The sequence below is a fragment of the Podarcis filfolensis genome (genome assembly GCF_964270895.1).
Source record: "Podarcis filfolensis genome assembly, chromosome: 9".
NCBI lineage: Eukaryota > Metazoa > Chordata > Lepidosauria > Squamata > Lacertidae > Podarcis > Podarcis filfolensis.
This window is the reverse complement of record NC_139610.1, coordinates 20,041,129-20,052,319: the sequence shown is the minus strand read 5'-3', so window position 1 is coordinate 20,052,319 and position 11,191 is coordinate 20,041,129. Positions and strand designations below refer to the sequence as shown.

The 11,191-nt window shown below is 43.7% G+C and overlaps 1 protein-coding gene across 1 annotated transcript; it reads right to left on the bottom strand.

Annotated features, from left to right (window-relative positions):
- Positions 1–226: 226 nt before the first annotated feature.
- GNPDA2 (glucosamine-6-phosphate deaminase 2) lies at positions 227–8,547 on the bottom strand. The gene is made up of 6 exons (XM_083630780.1): positions 8,269–8,547; positions 5,385–5,486; positions 5,057–5,239; positions 2,911–3,095; positions 1,552–1,726; positions 227–1,123 (listed from the first exon to the last, which is right to left on the bottom strand). The coding sequence occupies exons 1-6, from the start codon at positions 8,390–8,392 to the stop codon at positions 1,062–1,064; spliced, it is 831 nt and encodes a 276-aa protein (XP_083486906.1). The 5' UTR covers positions 8,393–8,547; the 3' UTR covers positions 227–1,061.
- Positions 8,548–11,191: the final 2,644 nt, after the last annotated feature.

The window sequence follows — 11,191 nt, the reverse complement described above, 5'->3', positions numbered from 1 at the left end:
TCCAACCTTCTGGTTAACAGCCAGACACGCTGATCCACTGCACCACAGAGGTCCTTAGTGAAACGCATTATGTACAGTAGAGGCAGTGACCATTTTGCGCAGGGATTCCATTCCTGGCCCCTGTGCGCATTGGCAGAGCGTACACAAGCCTGTTCCTCCCCCTCCCAGGTCCCAAAGGACCTGTGTGTGCACCAGTGGTTGTGCATCCATTGAATTTTAGACAGTATAACAGCTATGTTAGGCTTTACTTAAGCTAGAATTACAAGAGTGTGGCATTCTTATGGAAAGTTAACAACAAGGAGGTAATACTTCGAGATGTGTATAATTCAGTTTTCTTCCGCCTTGCAGGAAGGGCAGCTAACCTTCAAAAATCTAGCTTCGTTTAATGAAACTGAGTGTTATAGCAGAAAGACAAAGATATACATACACACACCCCATGACTGTCCAAGTTCATATTCAAGGTGCCAAATAATTTCCTTGTTTTTGCTGCAAAAGGTCAATATTGGCTACACCTCCAGAATTCAACAAAACACGGCCAGCAGCTTAGGGATGAAAAGTCTTTCACCTTATTTCTGTGCCCCATGCGGATTCCCAGGTGTAGATTTTAAGGCACGCAGCTGCTGAGGTTTAGGTCTGACAGTTATGTGCAAGTCTCTCAAAGTAAAGTGCGCAATTACCAGTTTGTAGGTTGAAATTACACAGCCCGTGACAAAAAGAACTTTTATATATACTTGAATTTACAGAGAGCTCTCCTCCTGCAAACAGCTTGTCTAGAGCTACCTTTAAAGTCTGGACTACTCTTCCATTGGCTTCCAGTAGCATACAGGTAGCGTGTAACAGGCAAAAAAGATCTGGACAAGAAAGCAGAGAACAGTGCTTGTAACAGTGATAAGAGGAATGTATGTTGCACATTTGGACCTTTCGAACAAAGACAAAACCCCACAGTACTTTAGATTCTCCATTTTAGCCAGTATTCCAGCATATTGCATAGCAGTACATTCATCTGCTACCTAAAACCACTGCCAGGGTCAGCCAGACGAGTCCAACTTTGATCCTCTCCCTCAGTTTTGCTCTTTCATACTGTAAAGTGGGTCCACGAGTTTGTTGTGCACATGCATTAAACCTTGAGAAAAGAGAATCGACGTTAGCAACCCTGCAGTGTAGATAAATTGTCATTCTATGTCTTTTCTTATCTTCTCTATCAACAGGTTGTGTAATCCAGCTCCCATTTATTGCTAGTCACCAGGGCCAATTGTCAGGGAAGGGAATAATAGCAGTAAAGACAATACCAAAGAAATTCTGCAGTACTAATAGCCAAATTTGTACTTCAAGGTTCAATAATCATGCAATTGTAAAGCTGGAAGGGTGAGCTCAAACTACCAACCTGGCTAACAGCCAGACGCACTGGCCCATTGTACCTCTAAACACCCCATCAAGGAATAAATTGCTGTGTGTGTGTATTAAAAAAATAAGTAAACCATTATTCCTTAAAATAACTTGGGAACAGGGGAGACTACTCTGGCAGAAGCCTGGTGTACAAATGCAGCTCACCTTTAAAATACTTGACCGTTTTAACTCTTAGTTCTAAGGTGGCGTCTTCGTCACATACAAAGATAGTGTGAGGATGTTGCTGAAAAGCAGAAACTGTCCACATGTGATTGACCCCCTCCTCAATTGCCTTGTACAAGGCAAAAGCTTTGTGCGCGCCAGTGATTAGAATCATCACCTGGAAGAAAAAAGCACCATCATTATGCTAAGGAAGATCTGCAGACAGTTGTTATGGCAGATGACAACATCACCTTCGTTGGACTGGTCACATTGTGCGGATGCCTGATTATCATCTTCCAAAGCAACTATTCTATTCCAAACTAAAAATTGAAAGCGTAATGCTGGTGGTCAACAAAAGAGGTTTAAAGACTGTCTCAAGGCAAATCTAAAAAAAAGTAGTATAAACACCAACAATTGGGAAACACTGGCCTGCGAGTGCTCCAATTGGACAACAGCCTTTACCAAAGGTGTCATGGGCTTTGAAGACACTCGAACTCAGGACACAAGGGAGAAACATGCTAAGAGGAAGGCACGCTTGGCAAATCCACACTGTGATCAACTCCCGTCCGGGAACCAATGTCCCCACTGTGGAAGGACGTGGGTACAGAATTGGCCTCCACAGTCACTTACACATTGTTAAAATCCGTGTTTATGGAAGACAATCTTACTCGGCTACAAGTGATCGCCAAAGAAGAAGAAAGAAGATGGCAGATATTAAGCATGCATTTCCTACTGACACTGTGTTATGCTTCTGTAAGAAGACACTGCCAAAGTCGACCTTGTACAGGCAGTAGAGAACATAAACCTGACGGGATTGAGATGGAGAAGTGTGTCCCCGTTCAAATAAAGTAGTCCACCTAAAGGCTGCACTGTAATTGGAGAGAGAAACATATTTTGTCCTCTACAATCATAGTGTTTCTCAAACTTGGGTCTCCAGCTGTTGTTGGACTACAACTCCCATCATCCCTAGCTAGCGGGACCAGTGTGAAACAGCAGCATCTATTTTACTGAGATTACATGCATTATCGGCTCAAGAGGAAGCCAAATCTAGAGAGTTTTATTTTATTCAGTTCAATCAGGATGTTAATTGACAGTAAGAAGGATACTAATGGATTGGGAATAAAATTACACCTCTAGCCCCTTGTCCAACTTGGGAGGAAAAAATTGTTTACCAACATCATCCGTTACACCGCACAAAATAAATAAACATGCATTATTAGCACAGAATGTTTGTAGCAATGATTCACTTTGCAATTCCATTGTTTTGCAATGAAATGGACCTGCTATGCTTCACAGATACACTTCTTGTCTGAAAGCAGCACACTACAAAAATATCCAGAAGAGATAGAAAAATATTCTTACTTCTCTAGCATCCATCACAGTTCCCACGCCAACTGTTAACGCCATAGTAGGAACTTTAGCCAAATCTCCATCAAAGTATTTTGCATTTGCCAGAATGGTGTCCATTGCTAGAGTCTTCAATCTCGTTCTTGATACCAAACTTGAGCCTGGTTCATTGAAAGCTATGTGACCATCTGGACCAATGCCTTGAAAGAGCACACACAAGGAAGACAATGTAGATGGGAATGTCTGGTAATACTAAATAACTTTATGCAGCAGTAGATTGGTGGCATTCATTCTAAGCTATAGTTGATAGTTTGCTTTTGAGAGCATCAGAACAACACAAAGCATATCTTTATCTTGGTAGTTTAGTTCATAAGATGCGCTCCAAACTGCAAGTTGAACAACTCCGCAGCACAGAACTGAGTGCATATGTAATATAAACAGATGGTGTTTATTATGAGCCAAGCTTACAGGCTACTCCCACTATGTTTAATAAACCATTCCAACTATTTTTGTTCCACCCAGATACCGTATTTTTCGCTCTATAACACGCACCTGACCATAACACGCACGTAATTTTTAGAGGAGGAAAACAAGAAAAAAATATTCTAAACGAAACAGTGGATGTATGATTTTTGTGGTTCATGCTGTGGCCACAGACACGTGATCTGACGGTGAGTTTGGGGTAGCCCAATGCAAAAATCCTGAGAATCCATGTGGATCCATGCTTTGTAACCATGTTTTTGCGCCATTGCGGCCCCATGAAACAGTGGGTGCGTGTGTGTGTTTTGGTGCTGGCTGCAGCCATGGACATGCTATGTGATCTGATGGTGAATTTGGGGTGACCCAGTGCAAAAATCCTGAGGATCCATGTGGATCCGTGCTTTGTAACCACGTTTTAAGTGGGGAGGGAAGGAAAAGCACTCAAGGGACAAGGAACACGCGTGGGGTGGGTGGAGAAGGAGCTTTTCGGCGAGCTAAGTGGGGAGGAGGGAGGGAAAGAGCACTGTTGCTTTAAAGGTATACATAAGGTATTTGCCCTGTGCCTGGGGTTTTTTTCCATTTACCAGTTTGCCGCCTCTTCCTTCCGCTCCTTGTTTTGAGGCAGAATAGATTTGAGCAAGTGAGGAGGACTTGGATTGCAGGGGATTCGCCATTAGCTGTGTAAAAGCGCTCCTGCTTGCAGCCTTCTACTTTGTTTGTACACGTGGCTACTGGTATCAGGTTCAGTTTGAGAGATAAGCAGCCACCAGCAGCAATAGAATGGAGCACAAAAAAGCGGTAAGGGCACTAGGACCCAGACAATGCTCAAATCTATCCTGCCTGAAAACAAGCTGCAGAAGTAAAAAAGCACACTCCAGCTCCCGTCCCCAGCGGATCAGCTGAGGGGGGGGGGGATTTGCATAGTTTTCCCCTCTCCCTCATCCCTTGCCTTCCCCAGCCTTTTTTTTTTACTTCCTGGTTTTCACTGCGTTCGTGGCTCAGAGCTCGAGGTTGGGGTTTTTTTTGCTGCTGGTTGCTTAATCTTTTCCCTTCCCAATCCAACCCCTCCTGTGCCCTGCCGTCCCTCTGCAGCCTCATTGCTCCGTTTAGAGCAAACGTTGCTCCGTTTAGAGAGAGACCTTTGCTAGCTGAGGCTGCAGCAGCTGTTGCTGACTACGCAACGCTTTTAAAAGCGCCTGCTGGCGTTTAACCGCCTGCCTCCTTCCGGCTTGCTATGGCTCCCGTCTGTCCCTCCTCCCGTGTAAGCGGCTGCTTCCCGCTTTGCTGCCATGGCTCTCCTTCACTCCCTCCTCCCCGGCTCCTCCGTAGGTTGCTTTAAAGCAAGCAAAGCGAGAGCCGCGCAAAGCGGGACAGACGCTTTGCTTGACTGACGGCAGCCAGGGCTCCAGTCCAGTGCATTCGCTCCGTAACACGCACAGGCATTTCCCCTTACTTTCTAGGAGCAAAAAAGTGCGTGTTATAGAGCGAAAAATACGGTACTTTTATTAGGTTGCAATCCCCCCCACTTGCCTGAGAGTAAATCTTACTGAACTCAATGGAATTTTTCAGAGTAGACCTGCATACAGAATTTTGTCTGGTAATTATGCATTACTGATTTGAGCGCTCACTGAAAAACTCATTTTTTGCCACCACTGTTGAATAATATATATTTATATATTACCTCCAACAAATAAATCTATTCCGCCAGCTTCCTCTATCTTTTTTTCAAATGCATCACACTCCGCCTTTAGATCGGCAGCATTTCCATCGAGAATATGAGCGTTATTTGGATCTATATCAATATGCTTGAAAAAATTGTTCCACATGTAAGAATGGTAGCTTTCTGGGTGACTTCTGGGAAGCCCTGGAACAAAAGATTCAACACAAGTGCTAATTTACATTAGTTATCCAATTACTGGACTGCAAACAAATTTTCTAGGTTTACATGGCATACATGTAAACCACCCAGTCCCACCCTATTTTGCAAAAAACATTGAAGACAAACCTACCCACATATTCATCCATATTGAACGTCTTCACATACTTGAAAGAAAGGTCTCCTCTTTTGTGATATTCTATCAATTTTTTGTAACATCCCAGAGGTGTACTTCCTGCAAGAAGCAAGTTCTCATTATTTCATGCACTCTGAAAAAAATACCTTCACTGTAGTCACAAATTGCAAAATAATCACAAATCTAGTTGATCTCTAAATCTAGGTTTGAAGGGTTGTCGAGTATACGTGTGGCAAAACCTCAATTTATACCTTCCAGTATTTCACAAATGGAAATAGGACCCCTGGACGGTTAAGTTCAGTCAAAGGCGCCTATAGGGTTGTGGCGCTCATCTTGCTTTCAGGCCAAGGGAGCCGGTGTTTTTCCATAGACAGCTTTCCGGGTCATGTGGCCAGGATGACTAAACCGCTTCTGGTGCAGCAGAACACCATGACGGAAACCAGAGCGCACAGAAATGCCGTTTACCTTCCCGCCACAGCAGTACCTTTTTATCTACTTGCACTGGCATGCTTTTGAACTGCTAGGTTGGCAGGAGCTGGGACAGAGCAATGGGAGCTCACCCCGTTGCAGGTATTCGAACCGTCAACCTACAGCAGTAACCCAGAGAAGCAGGAAGATAAATACTTGTTGCAGCAACTTGCTGGCCACAGGACTGGACAAGTTGCCAAGCTAGGTGTAGGACTGTCATGCAATAGCGGAAGAAGTGTGCATGCACATGAAAGCTCATACCAATAACAAACTTAGTTGGTCTCTAAGGTGCTATTGGAAGGATTTTTGTTTGTTTGTTTTGAAATACAGTGTGTGAGTAACTGGACCTCAATGCTTTTTGAAATACATCTGAAAATTTTTAAAAATGGTATCACATATACCCACTCAAAAGCAAAAGAGAAAGAGTGATTTAGGGATCGTCCTTGATAAAACAGGAGCCGTTGGAAGATACTATCCCAACTCAATAATTGCTCTAAAAGTAATCACGGCTACTTTTACAATAACAGCTGTCTACTGATTATTATAGAGATACACTACCTCCAAGATCAGAGGCCACATGACTCGGGTTTCCGAAAGACATCTCTGGTTGGTAAGCAGGCTGCCAGACTAGACATGCCCCTGATCTGACGCAGAAGGGCTTTTATTAGGTTTTTACTCTATGCAGTTTGAAAGCATGTCAAAGTGCAAGTAGATAAATAGGTACCGCTCCGGCGGGAAGGTAAATGGCATTTCCGTGCGCTGCTCTGGTTCGCCAGAAGCGGCTTAGTCATGCTGGCCACATGACCCGGAAGCTGTACGCCAGCTCCCTCGGCCAATAAAACGAGATGAGCGCCGCAACCCCAGAGTCAGCCACGACTGGACCTAATGGTCAGGGGTCCCTTTACCTTTATTCTATGCATATTTTTTTAGAAGCTAGTCAGTACACATACAGGATTGCAAACCACCTGGTCCCCACAAAAAACACCTAGGCACAGGTGATTCTCAAAGCTGACTTGCTCTGGAGACTCCACAGAGATAGAACTTGCTCCTCTGCATGTAATGCATCCAGAAAAGAAACCTTTCTTTAGAAGCCCAAGTCGTTTGAAGGTGCTCCTACCATTCTTACTCCTGCCTTCAAAAGCCAGGGACCCGTTGTCGCTACACAAAGTTCAAGGCTTCTAGCCATCTTTTTTGGCAGTCACTAGCTCTCCCCCCTCACCCTTCTTTCCATAACAGACTTACTCTGGAGAGCAGGAAGAGAAAGAAATCAACATATGAAGTAACCCTTACACAGAAGCAAGCCCCACTGAACCGTGCAGTAGCTGCCTCCGAGTAAACCTGGTCAGGACCTTGCTGAAACTTTTAAAATGTGCTACTTTCTTGCCACATGAATGTGTAAAGAAACTCCAGAAGCCATTTCCATTAGGCTACTCTGGGAGCAGGCATTTTGCAGTACATGTGTTTATGTGAACCTGCCATTTTCCTTTGGAAAAATGCATCTGGATCCTGGGGAGGGGGAGGGTTTGGAGAAGTTGGAAAAGAAAAACATCCTATGTTCTTTCCTTTACAGCCCCTCCTGAGACTATTGGGCTTTCTGGGATATGTGTGTATCTGTGAACCCACTTTAACTGCGTTAAACAAATAGGGGAAGTGAGTGTCACATGGTTGAGAATAGAAAGCAGGATGAGGGAGGAACTCACAAGCCTGGCCGGAAGGAAATTATCCCACAACAATACACAGGCAGTTGAAGGATGAACAGTGGCTTCCTGCACAGCGCAGGGTCATGTTCGGTGCCCACTTGTAGAGTTGGAAGGCATCCCGAAGGTCATCTAGCCCAAGCATAGCTGTCAACTTTTCCCTTTTTTAAAGGGACATTTCTCTTAAGAAAAGGGAAAAGTTGACAGCTATGAGCCCAACGCCTGCAAGAGGAAACCATAGCATCTATGACAGATGACCATCCAACCTCTGCTTAAAAACCTCCAAGGAAGGAGAGTCCATCACTTCCGGAGGAAGCACGTTCAGCTGTCAAACTTGCTGCCAGAAAATTATTCCTGTCCTTTAGCTGGAATCTGCTTTACTTACAACTTTAATCGCTTGCACAGTATTAGTTTTCATTCTCTGACATTGTGCTAGGAGCGCTGGATTTAGGGCAGTTCCCCTGCACAGGGCACTGAGCCAAGGAGCCACAAAATAAAATAGTAATAATAATATCTATATTTATACAGGTGGCAACTCAAAGTTGGGTGTGTGCGTCCAATTTTTGTCCTCCTCACTCAGGGCACCCTGTTATGTCTCTAGTGCTGGATTTTAATTCAGAGAGCCCCTGATGTGTGTGTGAGAGAGAGGCAAAAAAACACACAAAACCCCCCAGCAATTTTTAATAGATAAATGCCAAGCAATTGCATTCATTTACCTGTTGGCAAGCCCAGAGTGAAATACCTGCTCGGGCTCGGTTTGTACTGGATGATGCGGTTGCAGATATACTTCGCAGCCCACTCGCTGGCCAGGTCGTAGTTGTCAAGGATCACCAGCCTCATCCTCCTCCTCCTTCCTGGAAGATGCAGCGGAGAAGCAGCGGCGGCCAAGGCGAGCAAAACAAAACAGCAACAGCAGCAGCAGCAGCAGCAGCAGCGACTCACTACCCGGCCTATGGAAGAGGGCGGACTTCCGGCGCCCGGCGCGAGCCCCGCCCCTTTCGGCCGCCGTCGCTGCTGCTTCGGCAAGTTCCGCGGTTATGGGAAAGGGGCGCGGCCCTCTTCCCGAGGGGCTCGGAGAAGGCAGTGCGCGTGCGCAAGTTCGGCTATAAATACCTGCCAGCAAAAGCTCGTCGTGTTACTCGCGTTTGGGGCGCGGAGTTTGAGCTTCGGCGTGTTTAGAGGGGGAAGGGGCAGGGAGAGGAGCGTTTCAAACGCTGCTTTGAAAGGGGGGAGGCTTTTTAGAGGAGTTTTCAAACAGTGCAGGGAGAAAAGAAAAATGCCACCTGAGGCAATGCTAGGGGGGGGGGAATTAAACCTTCCTACCCCCCATTGTTTGTTAAACGAGGGAAGAATACTCTGCCAATACAGATAAAATTCGGTTGCTTTACATGTATTTGCAAGGGTAGGTGGGGAACTAGCTTGGAGAGTGGGCTATATTATGCCAACCCTGCAAAGTTATCTATTCCTTACTTTGCTTTGGTGTATGTGGGGGTGTTAGGTTAGCCCAGTAGTATTTTGGCATAGTTTATTGGGAGAAGGGCAGACTTTGAACTTAAAACTACGTAGGTACTTGGGCTTCAACACTGATGCAATCACAAAATGCTGGAAATATGCTGAAGACTTGTTCTCTGCAGCTAGTTATGTATTTAGTTGTATTGCCTTATGTGTGCGCGCACGCACAGCGCCCTTGCTACAAAAAAATCCTGTGAATGCTTGGGGGTTTTCCTAATAATGCAAGCAGCTTGCAATATAGTCTCAAAAATAAATAGGATACTCAAACTTGAGCTGAAGGAAACAGCATTTTAAAGTTCGGGGGCTGCATGACAGGATCTTGTAAAGAATCTAGGTTGCTTTAGGGAAAGGGGTGAAAATGCAGTACCTAATTATTTTTTTGCTGGTAGGCCAATAAATGAAGATATTTAAATGTTAATTGAATTTATTTGCACCCTACTTTCCTACAGTGAGCTGTGCGCATAGCAGCTGAGAGCAAACGTTCAAAGCAAAGTACAGTTAAAAGAAAGTTTTTTTGGGATATTGTTTGCTTTTCTCTGCTGTCACTGGAAAAAGTAATTTGATAAGACAAACTTATTTGTAAACTAATAGATTAATCACCATGACTTAAATTGGGCATCCATTATAGAGGCACAAAATAAGAATTTTTGGGACAGAGATACAAATGGCAATGCAATAACTAAATCCTCGACTTACTACTAGTACTTAGTACTACATTAACAAATAAGAGGGGGCAGAATATATCCTGTTAAACTCAATCTTACGTAGGCAAGATTTTGATGAGTTCTAAAATTAACCATAGTATCTTAGATCAAGATTTGTATGGGCTTCTGCCTGTGTGACAAGCTTTGCTATTTATACTTACTGAGTTGAAGGCTGAAATCATATTTATGAAAGCTGTGAAAGATTCTTGGAGAGTCTTTGTGTAGTTTTAATTAAATTGCAAAGGACATAGTTAATAGTGTTTCTAGTTTTATGGAATCCAAATTGTGCCTCTGATACTGTTGGCTGAAAAAGATACCTAGAGTAACCATTGCTATTTTTCTAGAAAGAGGTGCTGGAATTCACAAATTCCTCCCTCGTTATCCTATAATGGCAATGGCACCCACCTGAGAGGTGCCAGAAGTGTGTTCCTGTGAGTTGCAGCTGAAAAATATTTTTATTTGAGGGATCTTTCAAATACCTTTTAGGGGCATTAGGGAAAGGGACCTCATTGTGTCCTTCATCCTGGGAGCGGTAGAATTTAAAGAATCTGTTGTCAAGTCTTACGAGGTTTGTTTTCAAAAACTCTGGGTCTGGGACCAAATACAAGAAAGATTTTCATGTGGAATTATTGTCAGCAATTGAATGAATCCCCCCTCCTTTCCCAAGTCAATGTCCACATGGCCAATTAAACTCCTGGGCTGTAAATGAGATTTGGCTATACACGCCAAGCACAGAAATCTGTAATTTGGCTTGGCCTGGGTATTTGTCAGCTTTGTTCCATTGCAAATGGTGCAACTGATGAATGAATGAACTTTATTATGGTCACAGAGCAGTATAAAAAAACAACATATAAATAAAATAGCAGTTAGGATTTTTTTTTAACTGATAAATGTTGGAGCAAATAAGGACAAAGAAACAAGCATAGGATAAAACATCTGAATAAAATACAAGATTAAATACGGATAATGGATGGATAAAAACTGATAATTAAAACATAAGAACTAAAAACAAAAACAAGCGGTTAAAACAACTCTAAGAGCGTAAGAACTAAAACACTCGCAGTTAAAACAACTATAAGAGGCTGCAAAGTAGAAGTCTCTGAAGTAGAGGACACTTACAACATTAGAAACTTGATGTGCAAATATGGTTAAAACAGACAATTAAAACAATGTACAACAAATTTAGAAACAATGTGCAACAATAAACTATCCCAGGGAGTTGACTCGGAGTCACCCATGGAACCGAGTTTGGGGATTTTTGTGCCAGACTATTTTGAGTTGGGCGATGGTTTGCGCCTACAGATTTGTACACAGAATCTGGCGACCATCCAGGTTTTCTTCGATCTTTGCCTAACAGCAAAAGGTCAATTTTTTGCTTTTGCGGGAGGTCGGCGAGCCTCACCAGTAGGGGATCAATGAACTT

Excerpts from the sequence above, each read along its gene's own strand:
- GNPDA2 (XM_083630780.1), bottom strand. The coding sequence starts at position 8,392 with ATGAGGCTGGTGATCCTTGACAACTACGACCTGGCCAGCGAGTGGGCT. Across the intron at positions 5,240-5,384 it reads CAATATGGATGAATATGTGG|GGCTTCCCAGAAGTCACCCA; the intron begins GTAGGTTTGTCT and ends CTTTTGTTCCAG. Across the intron at positions 3,096-5,056 it reads AATAGATTTATTTGTTGGAG|GCATTGGTCCAGATGGTCAC; the intron begins GTAATATATAAA and ends TGCTCTTTCAAG.